This window comes from Mandrillus leucophaeus, unplaced genomic scaffold (assembly GCF_000951045.1).
Source record: "Mandrillus leucophaeus isolate KB7577 unplaced genomic scaffold, Mleu.le_1.0 Scaffold853, whole genome shotgun sequence".
In the NCBI taxonomy this organism is placed as follows: Eukaryota; Metazoa; Chordata; class Mammalia; order Primates; family Cercopithecidae; genus Mandrillus; species Mandrillus leucophaeus.
The window spans coordinates 601,350-621,613 of NW_012109286.1; the positions used below are offsets into that span (position 1 = coordinate 601,350).

The following is a 20,264-nucleotide window of genomic DNA, read 5'->3' on the forward strand; positions in this document are numbered from 1 at the left end:
AGAAAGCTAAGATTTGTAGGAAAAATTAAAAGAAACTTGGTATGCAAAGAATAAATAGAAGCATTTAGCAGGCTTCACATGGATAGCAGAGAAGAAATTCAGGAATGAAATATGGCAGATAGAGGCTGTATGGTTCTCTGGTTTGAGAGAAGACACAAACTGCCAATAGTATTTAGGAGGGAGAAGGGGCCAGGGCCAGCAGCCACCTGTATCCTAAATTCCTGGGTGCCGTGCAATAGGCGTTACTTAATATATTCTAATGCCTTGGAAGCAATGCAAAAGAAACAGTGTAAAGACTTAAGTATTGGAGCTTTGGGAATGGAAGGAAATAGTTTTCAGTCGACATATCCTGTTGGTTAGTTTATTCATTTAACTGATGTTTATTGAGCATTTAATAAGTGCCAGGCACTGTGTTAAGTGCTGTTAATATAAAAATGATTGGCCCTTCTCCAAGAGCTTGATCTAGCTCAAAGACAGATCATTAAATAGGCAATAATACAGTGTAGTAAATTTAGTGGCAGTAATATAAACGGTGTAAAGGAAGTATCCTGTGAGGGTGGAGGAGATAAGACTATGACAATGACAGGCAAGGTATAGGACATATGTGGAGCACAGAAAAGAGCCTCCTCCCCCGACTCCTGCCAAAATAGAGGAAATGGTCTCAAAAGTGGAGTAATCAGGTGACTGTTGACTTAGAACACGAAGTTCTATAAATATTTAAGTCATGGAGTGACTGGAGAGGTAAATAGAGGCTGGGAATCATGTTAGAGTTGTTTTATGTCATGTTAAAGAGCTTGGATTTCATCGTAGAAACAGGAAGGATTTTAAGCAGGTAAATGACAGGGTGCCTTTTTTGTTTTGATTGTTGTATAGGATGGAAAGTAAGAGGTGGGTACAGAAGTTTACACAGGAGTAGTGAGGATGGTTGTCGGAATGAAAAAGAGGGACAGATTTAAGGAACATTCAGGGTATATTAAATGGAATGTGGGACTTCAGAAAAAGAATGTTGATTCTCATGTTTATAGTGTGGCTATTGCAACTCATCTACCAAATGTTTCAGTAACAACCGTGTGGCAGGTACTGGTAAAAATGTCAGAAACTTTGTGAATAGCGAATATGGGAGAGGGAAAGGGAGTAAGAGAATGGTGCCTCCACTGTGAGCACTGGTTTTGGATACATTGTACTGAGTTGTATCCAGAGTTGATCATGTGAGACTGAAGCCTGGCTAAGAGGGGCTTCTCTAAATGTCAGTGAAACCTTAAGAGTATATGGAATGACCCACGGAGAGTGGAGAGAAGAGAGCGGTTCATTCAAGGGACTGAAAGAACCTGAGGACATGCCTGTTTTTGCAATTGGGAAGAGGGAGAAAAGCCCATGGTGGAAGCGGAAAGGAATATGGTAAGAATGCATAATGTCAGGTGCCCTTTCAAGAGGTCTACTTAGATGGAATGAGACTGTAAAATAAGAATCAACCGCTGGGTTTAGCTAATTAGGAATTCTTTGGTAAGATTGGAAACCTTATCCACTTACAATTCTGACTTGTTGAATAAATCACCTACCTCTAATCTCTTGCTTATTGTGAAAATTGGAAATAATGTATTTAATAATGTAGGTGATACTTGGCATATAATAGTTCCCAAGAAGTAATGTTATTTAATGTAACTTACTTACATGGAGCCAGACCAAGCCTGATGAATTTAAGAAGTGATCTTACAAGTTGTAATCTTGATGCTTAAAAGGTAGGCCTTTACATTTTTTAAGACCTTTGCCATCAATTTTGAATAGGCAATTCACATGGTTCAAAATTCAGTTCAAAAGGTCTTCCTCTCATCCCTGTGTCCCAGCCATTCAGTGTGGTTCTTCTCACCCCTCCCCCACACCAGTAGCACCATTTTCTTAAATGCTCTTTTGAGATGCTGCATGCATGTTGTATTAACTGTTGAAAAAATAGACAACTGAAAATGACTTGCAGCAAATCAGGAAAATGTTAATGGCATAGTAACTTACTCTAGCCTGGGATGTCTAGGTTCCGATATCCTCTGTGTTCAACTGGATGACAGATAAAGAGCCTTCTAAATTAGAGTGTCTACACTGAACTGGGATCTATATGAGTGATTCTTAGAATACTTGGACAGTTTTTTGTGAGAGCAAAGAAGAGCTTTTAGGAGAAAATTGAGTATATGAAGCCACATATTTTTGGAGGTTAAGGCTCTGACAGAACATTAAGGCATAAGACCTAGTTAATGTTAAGAATATGTATTTATTTATTTATTATTTTTGTAGAGACAGAGTTTCACTATGTTTCCCAGGCTGATCCTGAACTCCTGGGCTCAAAGAATCCTTCTCCCTCAGCCTCCCAAAGTGCTGGGATTACAGGTGTGAGCCACTGTGCCTGGCCTATACTTTTTTCTTTCTTTCTTTCTTTGGTAGTTAAATCTGTGTGCTTGTCCTTGCCTCTCTCATTTGTCCTGCAGAAACCAATATAGGGTAGTAGTATAGTGCTTGCTTGAGATCATTAGCTTTGGCATCTATGTAGGTTCAGAGAAACAGCTCAGCAACATCCAGTGTGCGTGAGTCCAGAAACTTAAGCTCCTTGTTCTTAGTTGCCACAGTAAAAATGAGATACATACCCAATGCATAGGAATAATTATGTGATTTAAATGATTATATGGTATATAAAGCTTTCGGCACAATATTATATGTTACTTATTAAGTAATAAGTAAATGCTGTTTGCTAGTAATTATTAAGCGATTCCTAGAAGTAAGCCCCTAGGATTGAGCTCCTACATTTTAAAGATGTTTTAAAATAATGGTGTCAGTTACTCTGTATGGAGTAATACTCTTAACAGTGATGAGTTGCTATAGCCTTACTGTTTTGTTTTTAATCGTTAGCATTTTAAAGTTCATTGTGACTAGTCTTTTTAAAATACCTGAGAGCACAGATAAAGTAGAACCTAGTATTACACCATTTCCATTGGAAACCTGGAAGATCTTGATTTAATGCTTCCATCAGTATAGCATATTATTGGCAGGAGAATGGATATTCAGCAGAGAAGCATGAGGAAAACATTAGAGAAAAGAACATCATGAGGGTGACAACTATGGCAAGGGTTTTAAGGAGTGAATAGGCTGTTAGGTGATACCTATTTTGCAAGACACTAATGACCCACTCAGGAAAGTTCAATGCCTCTTATGGGAGTAGACATAATAGTGGTTTTATCATTGATTATGATGATAAATTTGCCGTCAGTAAAGATGAACTCATGCTTAATTCAGTTGTATATGTGCTCATTGGTTTGCTGAATTCAGTGTATGGCGAGGGCATAAAATTGAGCTTTCCATCAGCACTGGTTCTAAAATTTGATTTAAAATTTTTTTTCTGATTACTGAAGTAGCATTAATTTTACCAAGAAAAACAGGGAAGTTATGTTCTTGCTAACACTTGAAGGCAAACAGTTTTGCTGTGGAACCCATAACCTTGCCTGTTGCAAAGCTTAGTTTTCATGTTCGGATGCCTTGCAGTTCCTCCAGGAAAAAAGGGAGATAAGCAGCTTTGTGAGAAACTGCACTAGGTCATTCATTTCTCATTCTCCAGTGTTTCAGTTGAGCATGGGACTTTCCACTTGCCCCCTCCCTGTGGGCTATAAAGTCGCTGAGCTGTAGTTAGATTTGACTCCTTAGCAGCATAGCAGCCCACGGCCTGCCTGTACTGCCTGTTATATGGGCCCTCTGGTTTGATGTCATCAGTGGAAATAGAAGCAGGGAACTGACAACATTCTGATTTGGCTTTTGCTGTAAGTAAATTTATTTGGCTCATTTTCTGCTTACTGGCCAAAGCTATGGAAATTGAGGCCCTGTTAGCCACTGCACTTCTGCTGAGGGATGGCTTGACTGCCAAAAATAACCTTGAGTATGTATCAGTTCTCTTCCACCTTCGTCAAATTCTTAAGTTGGCAACTTTTTACTCCTAGGGCCTTCTTTCTACTTTGTGTGGAGTTTTAATTGGAACTGTGTTACTTTATCCTTTTTTTAAATAGTACTATGATCCACTTAGTATTGCTAGTTACAAGTCACATCGTACTGGCTTTGAAATTTTAAATATTAAGTTTCTTCTCAGGCTTCTCTACATCTACTAATTTCAGAAGAACCAACTAGCAAAAGTGTGTGTACACACACTTTATTATGAGAAATTTACATATACACAAAGGTAGATTACTATTATTATTGTGTACTCATTATCCAGATTCAACAGTTGTCAGCCTTATTTCATTGATTAGTTCTCTTTCCCTTTGGATGAAGTAGAGAAACAACATTTTATATTGAAATGTGGTTTAATTTCTATTGAAGTTGCCATCTGGTTTCCTTTGGTGATTGATTTTTTTAGTGTTGGGGAAGATACCTGCTCTCTTACTGAGCTGCTGTAGATAAAGGCTTATTGAAACCACTCGAATACTGTATTTAATTGGAAGTTAAGGAAAAGGAGCATAGTTAAGTCTTAGGCTTTCTTACCTTTCTTTAAGAAAACTTAGTTTTGGAAGGGAAAGGGGAAATATTTAAGAAACAACAACAGAGTCCTGAGAATGGGTGTTGCAAACGTCTAGGACCTTAAAGGTACTTTCTCTAGTATCTACTGTCTCCTTGACAGAAGAATGTAGAGGATAAATGTAGAAACTGAAATGAATCCGATTGTTTAAGACACATTGGTGTTAGTGTGTTATCACTGTGAATAAGTAACAGGAGTTGAAAATGAGAGCCCTTGGGTGAGAATTGAGTCATCCTGAAGAATAGAGTTAAGTTGAAGTGGATTGGGGTATTTAAAGGTCACTTAGAAACGATAAAGTCTTTACTAAACAGGTAAATTGAATGACTCTCATATATATGTATGTCAATTGAGTCATCAAAAGATAAAGGTTGTGGGTTTTATTTAATTTTGAGGGTTGTGAGAAAGTTGGAACGTGAATCGGCCTCTGAGGATTTAGATTTACTGCAAGAGCCTCAGAATTTATTCATTCAGCACAAATTATTGTCTCAGAGTGCTATTAAGTAGAAATAGTGTGAACAATATATGCAATATAAAAATTTTTAGTAGTCACATTAAGAAATCGATGAAATTATAGTGTATATTTTTATCCAAAATATAATTTTTAACACACAATCAAATAAAAATAGGAGATCATTTATATTCTTTTTCTTCACACTAAATTTCAGTTCGGACCAGACACGTGACCAGTGGCTATCACTGAATATCATTGGTATAAAATGTACAGAATTTCCACAGTGGTGCCTTGATGAATGTCAGTAATTTCAGCACAGCATTTTATTTTGAGTAAATTGGTTTATAATATCAAAATGGGATTGGAGTAATTAAAACTGTAGTATCATGCTTTATTGAACTTTTTCTGGTAATAAAAATATATTTTTACCCACTTTCGTATTTCTAGAGGAGCTTTTAATTGAAAATCAATTAGCAAAAGGAAGAAAAGACAGTAGGAACTATAAAGCTAAAGAACTTCAGTTCAAAACTTAAGTTGGTCATAATTTCAGTGAAAACTACGCACTATTACTCCAGCAGTCTGAATCTCTTCAGTCTGTGTGTGTTCTCTCTTTGCTTAGCGGGAAATGAATTCAGCCAGTCTGAGTTGCCTGCTACGTAATTTCTGCTTACTACTTTGTAAGCCCCAGACGAAGGGATTGGCAAATGAGCAAATCTATATATTTTAACAACTTGTCCTCTGATTATAAAGTCGATAACAAGTAGTTTTCTGTGTCATGTTTATCGTTCCTAAATTAAAACTAATGAATTAGGCTTTTTGTATATACCAGTTCTCCTGTATTTAGAATATGATAAAGGAAAAAAAGATTTTATATTCATTTGAATTTCTGTATTAGTTAACATCTTGGCATCTGTCATTTCCTTAAATGTGACGTGAAAATGAATTCTGAAAAAATCACTGACTAATATCAGGCTCAATGGCTTGATAGACTTAAAACTAGTTTTGTTTAAATTTATAGTTTTAAAAATAAATATCTAACTCGTTTTTTTCGCTTTGTTTGCTAGTCGACAGCAGGAAATAGAAGAAAAACTCATCGAGGAAGAAACAGCACGAAGAGTGGAAGAATTGGTGGCAAAAAGGGTGGAGGAAGAACTGGAGAAAAGGAAGGATGAAATTGAACGAGAAGTTCTCCGAAGGGTGGAGGAAGCCAAACGCATCATGGAAAAGCAGTTGCTCGAAGAACTCGAGCGACAGAGACAAGCTGAGCTTGCAGCACAAAAAGCTAGAGAGGTAACGCTCGGTCGTTTGGAAAGTAGAGACAGTCCATGGCAAAACTTTCAGTGTTGGGTTCTGCCTCCTGCTCAGTTCAGAAAGAGATGGAATACAGACTATCTAATTCCTTTCTCGTCTAAACTTAACATTGCTGCGAAAGTTAATTTTTTAGCCTATTCAGAAGTGCTGACTGATAACTTAAAAGTTGGAAGCTTTCATAAAACATATTCAAGGATACTTTTTGATTTAATGGAACTGGCTATTTGAGAAGTGTTTGAAACTTTTGCCATGGCTGCAGGACTTACATTCTTTTTTGGGAGGACGGTGGGGAGACAGGGAGTGGTAAAGGGAAAAGGTTAAAAATCCACCTGTGGTTGTATATTCTTCTATTCTATCACTCTGTTACCTAGACTGTGAGAGGCTTTTGCCTTCAGTCAGATTAAAAAGAGCAGGGCCTAACATTGAGTGATAGCACCTGCTTTGATAAATAGGTTTTCTCACTCTTCTTTTTTTCCTTCTTTTATCCCTCACTCCCTCCCCTAAACCCTGCTTCAGCACAATGGACTAATTCTAGCATTCCGATCATAAGGCCCTCCATTTTCCTAATGTGTTTCAAGGAATCTTTTTAGGAAAAATATCCAGATTATTTATCCACTTTTTTTAGTATCTACTAACAACTCCTTTTTTTCTCTAGAGAGTTATGAAGGAACAGGTTGTCCTTGTCTGGAGTCAAGCTAAACACATGATTTGTTTTATCAGCAGCTGGAGCAGAAGTTGAAAATGTCTTTCTGTGAGACAGTAATTTGCTACTGAAGCTTTATAGCTTGTTTGCACTGATTACTCCAGGATCCAAAAACTTGGTGAAAGTCACAGAAACGCTCAAGGCAAATTACTTTACAGCCCTGAGTGTCTTATCACCATAGTTTGCATACTGAATATGAATCCAGTTGGTGTGTGACGTAGGAAATCCTGTAGTTGTTTTCTTGAACTGAAATATTTGACTCAAAATAATTAAGACTCATTGTCATTTTTCATCTTGGCATTATTGTGGACAAGTTGACATATTAAATCTCTTTGCTTTCTGGTAAGCTTAGCTTTTAAAATGCATTTTCCCTTGTCCTGTCTTTAACTAGATATGCATGCTTATATTTATAGTGGGTTTCACAGACTATAAAATTGAATGTATGAAATTTTTATTTATATCAGTGCTTTTAATAATGAAGATATTTTTGGAGTAATGGTGCTGTCCTGTAGCGAGTTATTAATCATAGTAAGATTTTTTTCTCTTCATTTGCTTTTTTGTTTCATATTAACAATTTTTTTTTACACGGACACAACTCTCTGACAGTCTTTCCAAATATTAAAATCATTTGAATATGTATGCTGTGATCTGAACACTGCCCAAGCCATCAAGCAGTCTTCATACAGTTTGCATTATAAAATCTCATTAAATTCTCCAAGAAAAAAATAAGTTGAAGAATTTTATTTCCTGACCATGCATCCCCTGGATTTCTGAGTTTCAGTTCAGATTGTAGATGACAATATAAGCTGCCTTCCGAAATTGTCAACATCTGAATGTTAAGTCCATTTTCCCCATGGAAGAAGCCCGTAGTTCCATGAAGTATGGATTACCATTTGTATTTTTCACTAACAGTAAATGTATTTTTCTTATTAATTGTTTGCCTTAGGAATGATGAATTACATTTTTTGTTCCTTCTTACCATAAACATCTGCATTCCTCAGCTCAGCCTTCCTTGTATGTTGTTTCTTTATAAATGGTTGAGCTGCTGATGCAGGTATTGCCAAGCTAACAGTACAAATCATTTTAAAGAGGAAGCTGGCGCGTATGGCAGCCGAGGAGCACACTCTGCAGGACACTGGACAAGACAGTAAATATTCAACTTTTAATGCTGATTAAAGGAGTATAGGTAAAGAATACGTAGGTATACATAATTGGTGAGACAAATATTCACTTTATTTATATTTTATATATTATTTTTTTAATTTGGTAAATACTATCCAGTTTTGTAGTTGTCCTTGTTGATTTGTGTGATATTAAAGTATTAGTAATAATTGCCAGGAAACTATCATTAGGGAGGGTTTAGTTGGTTGCTGTTTGGACTGGGAGGGATGATTTAAATTTAGTGCTAGAAACCAATTTTAGTGACTGCACAGTTTATCATTTGTCAGACAGAAGGTAGCTATAAAGCTACCCTGTAAGTCATATCAAAAAAGTTCAGAGGAAGATTAGTAAATATTTATCAATAAAAATAAACATTTTGTTTTTCTAATATCTTAACATATCCTCCCCTTTAGGAGGAAGAACGTGCAAAACGTGAGGAGCTAGAGCGAATACTGGAAGAGAATAACCGAAAAATTGCAGAAGCACAAGCCAAACTGGTAAGTGTAAAGCATTATGTGAAAAGTGTTTTGTATTTTGCTTTATTTCCTTTTTTCAGATTTTGTGGACTTTTGTGCTCTATAATTTGACTTATTTTTGAGGGGGTTCTTTGGACTAACTTTAAAGGCTTTTTGAGTCAAGGATAGAAACAATTGCGATTTTTACTTCCAATCTGGACAGAACTCCAAAATTTGCAGAGATTTTAAAAAACAAGTTTTCTGGGGAAATTGTTTTGTTCTGTATCCCCAGTTTTATTTTTCCTAACCTCGTTCACATTTCTCATATGCCTAAAAAACTAATAGCAACAACAACAAAAGCTTGGGGGTATATTTAAACCACCTGTAATATGCAGCATTTTACTTTGTATTAGTTGGCTTGTTACCAGGAGTAGATAGTATTTATTTGATAGTAAGTGCACCAGAGTAATTTCCTATTCCTAGTTGATAATCTTAACGAGAAATACAGAGTCTTGGGTAATTATGTAATATAAAAAGATGGGGGTGAGGGGAAGCAAGTTGTAAGCTCCAGTTACGTGGTATAAAGAAATTTTGTGGTTATAAATACACAGAAAAATATCCGGGTGGGTCTAATTAGTTAACGGTGGATCCCATTGAAAGTGGGGATGAATAAGAATGTAAAAAGTTAATATGGGCAGTTGTTTCTAGAGCATCATCTTCTTAAAGATAGTGTCCTCTGGATAAGAGATAAGGCTAGAAATATTCCACATAACTTAGTGAGCATGGCACAATGGATTCTTGATAAATATCACCTGGTATTTGTGAAGGCCATAATGGAATCTATTGGAAAGCCATAATCCACTTTCCCAAAGAAAATCTTAAAATCTGCTACAGTCGAAAAGGCAATAGGAATATGAAATGGATGAGTCATTCTAAGTTACATTGCTGCATGCTTATGAATAAGTATGTGATAACTTTTTTTTTTTTTTTAGTGATTCCAGGATTCCATGTAAGGAGAGAACCTCAGTGCAGTTAGGAAGAAGAGGGAAAGTGTACAATCTGAATTTGAGGTTAGAAGGTTGAGCTTTGAAGGGTAAAATACACTCTGGTTTCCTCTTTTGTGGATGTTTCAGAAAAGAGGAAAAAATATGGTTGACAGTTAAATCATTGAAGCAAAATTATTGAGCAGGTGGAACTAGACCTCTTTTTAGGACATGTTAGAGAGACTGGATAGCTGTGCTGGGTTCATTATGTGGGTGGCCTGGAAGCTTGGTGTGCCCTGCCAAGATCTTGATCCCTTCTGACCCTGTGGTAGCTAGGGATGGCTTGGCCTCCTTACATTATTCTTACAGTCCTCTGTTGTTTGCCCACATGAAAAATAAAAATATGACTTTTGGTGTGTGATCACTGGAAGAAGTATTGGTAGTCATGATGTAATGCTTCTCAAATGGTAGTAAATGTTCAGTTTTTGTTTTTTAATCCCAGTTTGACTCAGACCTCTATTTTGCAAAATACAATTAAGATGAATTACTAGAAAAATGAGGTCGGATTGCTGTAAAAACTTCTAAAACACTTATATTGATTTGTCCTTGTTGGGGATTGATTAGTTTGTAGATTGTAAGTGGTCTATGGGCCATGCGTAACATGAGCACTTTTCCAGATCGCACAGATTTAGATTTGATCAGAGTGACACTCTTCTCATTTCGTTTTGTTTTTGAGATGGAGTTTCGCTCTTGTTGCCCAGGCTGAAGTGCAGTGGCGCAGTCTCGGGTCATTGCAGCCTCCACCTCCTGGGTTCAAGCTATTCTCCTGCCTCAGCCTCCTGAATAGCTGAGATTACAGGCACCCACCACCATGCCCGGCTAATTTTTCTATTTTGGTAGGGATGGAGTTTTACCATGTTGATCATGCTGGTCTTGAACTCCTAACCTCTGGTGATCCACCCATCTCCGCCTCCCAAAGTGCTGGGATTACAGGTGTGAGCCACCACTCCTGGCCCAGAGTGACACTATTCTGATGGCATGCTTGTGATAAACTTCAGGTAAAAAACATATCTTAGGGAAAAAGAGGCTTGGATTTGAGAAAGTTGAGTAAGAATTAGAACATATTTAACATGTTTGCTTCCAGTGTTCAGTAAAGTTGGAAGCATAGTAAATTGGTACTGGAGGTTTTTTTTTTGTTTTTTTTTTGATAGAGTCTCCCTCTGTTGCCTAGGCTGGAGTGCAGTGGCACAGTCTCGGCTCACTGCAACCTCCCCTTTCCAGATTCAAGCAGTTCTCCTGCCTCAGCCTCCTGAGTAGCTGAGACTACAGGTGCCCGCCACCACACCCAGCTGCTTTTTGTGTTTTTAGTAGAGACGGGGTTTCAGTACGTTGGCCAGGCTGGTCTCGAACTCTTGACCTTGTAATCCGCCCGCATCGTCCTCCCAAAGCGCTGGGATTACAGGTGTGAGCTACCACGCCTGGCCAAGAAGAGTTTTTTATTTGGTTCTATTGGTAGTCATATGCTGGCAGGAAAAGTAGGGTATTCTTTGTGTAGGAGGAGACAAAAAATGTGTAAAGATGGCAAGGAGGTACACATTGAGGCCCACTTACACTTTTACTGCTTTTTTCCCTCCCTTTCCTCTCAGTTTTGAGCACTATTCTTTAATCTTTGTGTATGTTTGTTGGGAAATATGTAAAATATATTCAAACTCCTATTAAAAGTACTTGATACCATATAAAGCAAGAAGAATTAGAAACATTCTGGCCTCCAGAAAATGATGAATGATGAAGGATGATCAAAGGTAACTACTAAAATCTGTATTGAGAAAAGCACCTTGATGAAAAAGTAGACAAGCCATTAAGTGCTTTTAAATAATTTAACACATTTTGGAAATAAGGACAACTCCAAAAAAAGTTTGTTACCATGGAAATATTTGGTAAGTGGTATAGGTAGTGTGAGATAATGACGTAATTGCCCTGGGTGGCCTGGGAAACCTTCCTAGAAGAGATAGTCCCTTGAGCTGGGCCCTGATGGATAGATGGAAGTTCTATTAGAAGGCGGACAAGAGTGTGAGGAAATGAAACAGGGCAAAGGCCTTTGGGGTAGTAGAATAAAACAAAGGCAAGGGCATGGAAACTTGAGATACTGGAAGAAGTAGCTGTAGTAAAGTAGCGGCCATCCAACCTTATGTGTGCTAAGAAGTTTGTGTGGCAAGCGGATTACAGAAAAGACAAGTTGATAATGAAAGTACCCTGGAAGTGGGGAAAGAGATTTCTTAAACATTTTAACTGAAAAAATAATACAGTGATGTTACAGATCAGTAAAGACTAATTTCCTAATTAAAAAGGAGATTTGTGCACAGGTAGGATGAGAAGCAGCTACAACAAATTTCTGAAAATGTATCTCAACCTCAGTAGAGAAGCAAAGAAATGTCCCCCTCTTTTCTTTTTCCTTAATAGAAATCCCCTAAAGCCATTGTTTTTCACAGTGTCCTCTGTTGGCAAGGTTATGATACAGAGACCTCTTTACCTGATGATCATGAGAATTTAAATGGGTTATAATGGTTTCAGAAGACAATTAACAGTAAATCAGTAAATATAAAAAAACTTTAATTCTGTGTCTAAGAATTTATCTCATGAGATAGAGTCATTTACAAATGAATTTACATACAAAGATATTCTCAGATTATTTAAAATAGAAGTGTCCATGTTGTTTAATTAATTATTATTATACAATGGATTTTTCTGTAGCCAAAAAGTATTTGATAATTCAGGGGAAATACAAAATAGGATGGAGGTAGCTAAATACAAAATTTATATATCCAATATGATCCTTTTATTTTGAGAAACATATACTTGCACATTTTAAGAGACACACAAATAAGCCAAAATGCTAAGAATAGTTATCCTTAATTGTTAGTCTTATGTGTAACTTTATACTTTTCTTCAGTTTCTACATGCTACAAGTAATATATATCACTTTTTTGATCACATACAAATAATAGTAAAATTAAAGTCATACTTTTGATTTTTTTTTTATTATACTTGAAGTTCTAGGGTACATGTGGATAACGTGCAGGTTTGTTACATATGTATACTTGTGCCATGTTGGTAGCCTCTTTTGACAAAAGTTCACAGATTGAATCCCGTAATGACTGATAAGGAATGTGATAGCCTAGCCACAAGGAATGTGTTAGCCTAGCCACACGAGCTCACCCATATATGAAAATCATTGTTAAGTGCTCTAGTCCATGGCTAGTTACTGTTTTTTTCAATTCCACATTGTGTACCAAGATATTTGGTTTGTCAACAGAGACAAAAAAAAGGTATTAACCAACAAGCATACTTTATTTACAAAGTAAAAGCATCCAAATATGACTTGATTTGGCTTTTTGGCAGATTGTTCTTTGTTCTTGAGTTAGTGTTGGCGACACATAACTATCTTTAGGTATTTGAAAGGTTGGTAATACAATGGAAAATTTTAATTTTCTTTTGTTAAAAATAGTGCTTAAATTTTTTTTGAAGTCTTCTCCATGGTGTTTTTATGATGTGCCTTGGAAAATCTCAAGATACTGTTCCGAAATGTATGTGAACTTTACTTTTTTGGAGAGGGAAACAGACTTAAAAATTGGGGATAGGTTTTGCTATAGAATAAAATACTCTTCCAGAAGGTTGTGTCAGGAGGAGGAAGAAATCCTCAAACTATACCCTTGTCAAGATGTTAAAATACAAACCATGCAACCTGGTTAGTGAATCTGGTGTAAGCACCTAAACTATGATAATAGACTGATAGTTTTTAATAAAATTTTAGGTAACATACTGGTCAAAGGAAGGACAAATTACTTCTGATGGGAGACGGGGGTGTTTGGGGTTTTAAAGTATATGCAAGTTATACATTCTAGATTTACAGATCTCTTTACTAATGAAATAGTTTTCTTCAGTTGCCAAGTTCATTGTGTTATATACCACTTTGTATTTCACCAGTTTGGTATCTCAGCAGTTTGAGAGAGGAAAATATAGTGCCATGTTTTAAAGTTGCTTATATATCAAATGTGTACCACATACATAAGTTTAAAATTAACCAGAGTGTGCTTTGCAATGGAGAGATGGCTCTGAAAAATGTAAGCAGGGATTTCTTTTAAATGAGTTTGTATAGTAGGCTGAAAAATCCCTTCTGTCCTCTCTCCATGAAAAAGAGTCTATATTCTAATGCCTGGAATTTGAATGTGCCCATATATGACAAGGAGGGCGGGGCTTTTGCAGATGGGATTAAGTATCTGCAATGGGGAGTTTATTCTGGATTATCTGGTGGGCCTTAAATGCCATCACATGTATTCTTAGAGAGGCAGAGGGAAATTTTAGCATATAGCACAGACAGGAGAAGAAAGCTAAGTAAAGACAGAAGAGAGAGATTTGAAAATGTTGGCTTTGAAGATTGAAGTGATGTAGGCTGAAGCCAAGGAATCTGGCAGCCACCAGAAGCTGTAAGAGACAAGGAGCAGACTCCCCCCTAAAGACTCCAAAAGGAGAATGGACACCCTGCTGACACCTTGCTTTCAACCCAGTGATACTGATTTCAGACTGCTGGCCTCCAGAATAAATTTATGTTGAGCTATTCAGTTTGTGGTAATATGTTACCTAAAAATGTGGAAGTGGTTTTGGAATTGGACAGTGGGTAGAGGCTCCAATTTTGAGTCACATGATAGAAAATGCATACATTGTCTTTAAAGACTGTTGGCAAAAATACGGATTTTAAAGGTGTTTCTGGTTAGGGCTCAGAAGCAAATTAGGAACATACTATAAACTGCAGGGAAAGAGATCCTTTCTATAAGTAATAGAAAGCTTGGGTGAATTGTGTCCTACAGTTGTGTGTGAGGCAGAACTTAAAACTTTTTCGTATTTAGCTGAGAAGAATTCTAAGGAAGTGTTGAAGGTGTAGCCTGGTTTCTTCCTGTTTATAGTAAAGTGGCAAGAAGAGCTAAATTGAAGAATGAACTGATAAGTATAGAAAGAACCACCAGCACTTGATGTTAGGAAAATCTCAGGCCATTCAGATGGCAAAAGATGTTCACTGTTAGAAAAACTGGCTCTGGAAAGAAGGCCAAGGGTATTGCTAGACAACCTTTTGTTTGTGTTGAAGAAACTATGCATGTAACTCATAGGTTCCCGTACTATCTAAGTAAAAGCCAGAAATAGATGAGATTATCCAGGAAATACCTGTGGAGAACCATGTTTAATGATGTGACATGTAGGGGACCTCCAAAGTTTCTGAGAATGTTATTTCAGCAGAAACTGCCAACTGGGACTGAAAAAGACACATGACATGATGAAGGAAGGTGTTTAGACTCCTGACAGAATCCACGCACATAGGAAAAATGATGTGAAGACAAACACAGAGATTTGAGGATATTGACCTTGGAGTTAAGTGTCCACATACCAAGAAACCTTGGCAGCCACCAGAAGCTGGAAGAGGCAAGGAACGTATTCTCCCCTAGACTCTGTGGTGGAAGTGTATCCCTGCCAACACTTTGATTTTTGTTCCAGTGATACTGATTTTGGACTTCTTGCCTCCATAATAGATTTCATCCAGTTGCAATTTGTCACAGTGGCCACAGGAAATTAACACAGTTGGAAAAAGAATAGGGTATCTTGTAGTAGAGTGATCATAAGTTGAAATGGCACAATACTTAGGAAAAATAAGCCACCAAATGTAAATGTCAAACATTTTAATTTGAAGTGAAGTTTCGGATAAGTCAGATAAGGATTTTCGGAGAGCGAGAGGTTTTTTAATGATTGATAATATAAAAAGCTGGTTGAAGACCTTACGTTAATGTATTTGAGACAGTAATTTTAAAAATAAATTTCTGGACATGAGTGAGTGTGTTGACATTGTGAAGGATGGGTTTGTAGGACACAAACTGGAAACACGAAGTCACTGAAGGCCATTCAAAAGATGGGGCCTTGAATCACCAAAGTAGCAGTTCTTAGAAACTGTAAGAGAGAACTGATAAACTTGGTGAGTGAAGAGGTATGAAAAAGTGGAGACGCAGGGGGGAAGTCTGTTGTAGGAACCAGAAGAGACCCTCCTGATGTAATCATTCCTAATAAACTCATGCCAGGTATCCCCAGGCATTTAAGGAATACTTAGTGCACAAAATAGTGAATGACTAAGACAGAAGAACTGGTGAAAAGAGAGAATGTAGGATACGGAACATTAGAAGAGCCACATCTAGATAATACCTTTATTTGTCAAATTTTAGAACAGAAAGTATAAAGAAAATCCCGAAGGCATCAGATTTTCCTTGGCAAAATTATGCAGTGGTCTCTCCAGAGCTCTCAGGCAGTGCTTTTTGTACATAATATTGCATACCAAGCTCTACCTCAATCACTTCCTCCTTTTGAAACAGTTGTCTTCACTTCAGGTAATGTGGAATCCATGGAGATATTATCTAAGGTTGAAGTTTCAAAAATGATTTGTTATAAATGTCACAAGAGGGGAATTAAGAATAAAAAGGGGTAAAGGGAGTAGGTGGTGATATGAATTTAGATGGTAGCTAATGATATCCCGTAATGATGGTTTGTCATATTAGAAACCCTGAGGAGGTAAGCGTGAGAATAAATATGTTGTCACAGGGATGGAGGGGATCCTTGTGTTTCACCCTTCTGTTATTTAACGTCGTACATGGAATACCTTAGAAAAATTTACTGACGTAGTTTACTAAGTGTCAGAACTAATCGTATCAAATATATTTTTTTCATTTTTATTCATTGGTTATCTAAAGTGGGATATACATTTAAAAAGTTATATGGAAGGGAAGATGAATAAAGGAATTAAAATTAGAAATGGCAGAGTGGAGAGTGGATCAGGCTATTTATCTTGGAAGGTTTAAAATGTAGAAATCACATTTCTGAAGAGTGACATAGTTTCTAATTGTGCTGTTTTTCGTCCATTTCTATAATCACTCTTGATAACAAATATTTATGTTTGGATTTTTAAAATTTTATAAAGTTATGTATATTTCAAATGGAGAATAGATTTCAATATCTCTGCTACAGGGAATGTTGCTAAGGACTGCCTTGATTAAATTTATAGACAGTTTAAGACGGAGAATGCTTATAAAAGTAATCTTTATAAAATCAGTAGATCCTCTGGATAAAGACGGTAGGGCAGAGGCCAGGCGCGATGGCTTATGCCTGTAATCCTAACAGTTTGGGAGTCCAAGGCGGGTGGATCCACGAGGTCAGGAGATCCAGATCATCCTGGCTAACAAGATGAAACTCCGTCTCTACTAAAATACAAACAAATTAGCTGGGCGTGGTGGCACGTGCCTGTAGTCCCAGCTACTCCTGAGGCTGAGGCAGGAGAATCACTTGAACCCGGGAGGCAGAGGTTGCAGTGAGCCGAGATCGTGCCGTTGCACTCCAGCCTTGGCAACAAGAGCAAGACTGTCTAAAACAATAAATAAATAAATAGGGCAGAGGTTACTGGGAAGGGTAAGTAGGCCTTTTAACTATAATGGAACATTTTATTTTTGTGTATTTCTTCTCACCAGTCACTCTTTAGCTTGGGGTACAAGGTTGAAAGCCACCTTTGTGATATTGAACAGGGTTATTGGCATAATGGCTAGGAGAGTCTGCCCCAGTGTAATGGTTCTGGTATTGTGGATGTTAGCTTTCTCCTTGGCCTCCAAGCTTTCCACTACATAATCCTTGTGAGTGAGTTGCTTAGTATTATTCATCTGTATAAATATATCCATCCCCAACCCCCCAATGCAAATACTGCTTTCTTGTGCATAAATGTGAAACAAGCAGGAAGAGGAGCAATGGTTGTATTCTCTGGTAAGTAAAGTCATCAGGAAAGAAAAAGTTACTGCAGAGAGAGGGTAGGATTTAGGAACATAACCTAGCAAATACGGTATAAGGTCATACCACGCTTACAAATGGTGGATGAACAGGACACCAGCTTTTTCACTTGAGAGGCTGTATTAAAATGAGAGAGGACTGTTTGTGTTTGAATAGTCTCTTCTGTTTTTGTCAAAGTGTAATTAAGATTTACGCTTAGTTTAAAGCCATAGTAGAACAAAATACCAATGTTTGTGTATAGATAGTATATTCACCTCATTTTTAAATAATTACATTAAATACTTCTAGTAGGCACTGTATGCCTAGCACTGGTGATTAACATTGTTGAGTCGTAGTCCCAGAGAAAATCACCTCCTCTGTATGTACATACATACACACTTTTGCCTTCTGTATTTGTAGACCTAAATGAAGAAACTTGATTCTTTACCCAATCTAAAGTGCAGAATTAGTATTTTCTCTGAAGGAAGTTGCTTTACTTTCAAAATCTTGTTTTTAATTAGGCAAAACGATCACATGGTTCAAATTTTATTTTTTTAGGAAGAGAAACAGTGAAGTCCCTTTACTTTCCCCCCAACCCAATCCCCACATTCCCAACCCCATCTCCAAAAGGTGTACTCAGTTATGAGTTTTTAAAATCTTTTCAGAATGTCTGTAAACGCATATTCAGGCAGATACAAATGCATAATATTTTAGTTCTCCTTTTATTGCACAAAGGTAGCATGTATACATGGAACTTACTTTTTTCATTTAACAGTGTAACTTGGAGATTTTTCCATTGCAGAACATAGGGGCCTCCTTTTTTCCTCTCTTATTTGTTTTTAACAGCTATACAATATTCTGCTTTATATATCTTTAGTAATTTCTCTAATGTACCCCATATTGGTGGATATTTGGGTTTTTTCCCATTCTTTCTATAAACTGTGTTGTAATATGTAACCCTGTAAATATATCAGTTTCGCATGGGTGTAAAACTGGCACATTGCTGTACAAGTATATAATGTAAATTCCAGAAAATGTACTTGGTGGCATAAAGTATTATGAAGATGTAATTTTGATAGTGTCAGAGTGCTGTTTATATGGTAGCATATGTGTGTTGGTCCAGTTTTTGCTGCTGTAACAGGGTAATTTATAAAAATACTTGGCTCAGGGTTCTGGAAGCTGGGAACCCTAAGAACATGGCACAGGCATCCTGTGAGGTCTTCCCATGGTGGAAAGCATCACATAGAGAGCAAGCTAGACAGAGAGGGCCCTAGAGAGAGAGAAAAGTGGTAGCCAGACTAATGTTTTTATCAGGAGCCCATTCCCACAGTAACCAACCCACACCCCATTCGGGTGATAACAGAATTAATCCATTCATGAGGATGAACCCCTCATGGCCTAATCACTGCTTAAATGCCCCACATCTTAATACTGTTAACAATGCCCATTAATTCTAGCAGTGAACTTGGGTGACATTGAAACCACAGCAATGTGTTGTCACACTTTGAATTTGTCTTACAGGGTAAAACATGGTATATTTGTAATGTTCATTAGATTTCTCTTACGGATTACAGTTGTGATGTTCTGCTTTGTGTCCCCTCACTCTCCAGGACTCTAGTCTGCTTTTCTAGGGTTGAGTTAGAACCTTAGAAGAAAGTGAACCTGAGTAATTATCTTGATAAAATGTTTCTTAGGCACATGCACACATGCAAAGAGCCCTTCTTACGTCTTGATTCAGTTGCACACACTAAGCTCTTATCCCAAATTTGTGGTGATTTATGAAAACTGGATAAAGTGATTGGCATAGGAATTCACTGATGATGTCTGGAAGCAGGTAATTCTTTGTGTTGTAGTATCAGTGACAGCCTAAGGAAGAGAGTGGCTATTTGAAATAGATTCTGATGTGCAGGTAGGATTTCCATAGAAGGAAAGAATGGCATGAGCAAAAGACGGGGGAACAAGATAGAAAGGAGAATTTAGAAGAGGAGTAGAAACAAAGCTGGAGCCAGGTAATAGAAAATCTTAAGTCTTAGAGAAACAGTATACTTCAGGAAGTTAAGCTGTATGCCATGTATGCCATGGACAGTGGATATCGTTGGAAATTTGAGCACACGAGTGAGCGAGCAATGGTCTAGAAAGGTGAGTCTGGCAGTACCGTGTAGGATGGGTTGAAGGACACACTGGAAACAGGGGCGCCATTTTAGATGCACAAAAGATATGTGGCCCTAAACTGGCATGCTGGCAAAAGAAATGAAAATAAACTCTAGTCAGAGAATATATAACAAGAATTAATAAACTTGACTGAAGAAGGAAGAGATGAAACAAAGCTACAGAATTTGAGTGGCAGAAGAGAAAATGTAAAGGGCAGATTTATTTTAAGGATAAAGTGGAAGAATTTAAATCTTAAACGTGTTGAATTTTGAAGCAAGTCCTAGGTCTCCCGGGTGGATGTGTCCAGTAGCTAGGTATAAATGTAGCATAGGAAAATTGTTTTAGAGAGCTGTGTTTTAAAGATGCATTTTAGCTCTCTGTGGATTTTCCACCTTGGTCACTTGCCAGATTCTCTCACTGCTTGTAATTCTGATCTTTGTTATCTCTGACCTTACTTGACTGCTGTTGATTTGTTCCAACACTTGTCTTTTTAGTCTATGCCACATTGCTGTCTAAACTTCTTTGTGTTCTTCTCTTTTTGCTACTTAAGATAAAATTTAAACATTTTGTGTTGCATAGCGGAGTCCTGTTACCTTTTCCATCTTCCTTTGCCATAAAGCCTATAATCCAGTCACATTACACTTTATTTAAAAAAAAAAAAAAA

At 37.2% G+C, this 20,264-nt stretch overlaps 1 protein-coding gene across 1 annotated transcript in view; it reads left to right on the forward strand.

Moving 5' to 3' along the window:
* Positions 1 to 20,264, forward strand: part of ARGLU1 (arginine and glutamate rich 1) — a 30,590-nt gene that overhangs the window by 2,169 nt on the left and 8,157 nt on the right. Inside the window, exons 2-3 of the mRNA XM_011968650.1 lie at positions 6,059 to 6,284; positions 8,583 to 8,666. Coding sequence (XP_011824040.1) covers positions 6,059 to 6,284; positions 8,583 to 8,666 — 310 coding nt within the window. The remainder of the gene's footprint in view (positions 1 to 6,058; positions 6,285 to 8,582; positions 8,667 to 20,264) is intronic.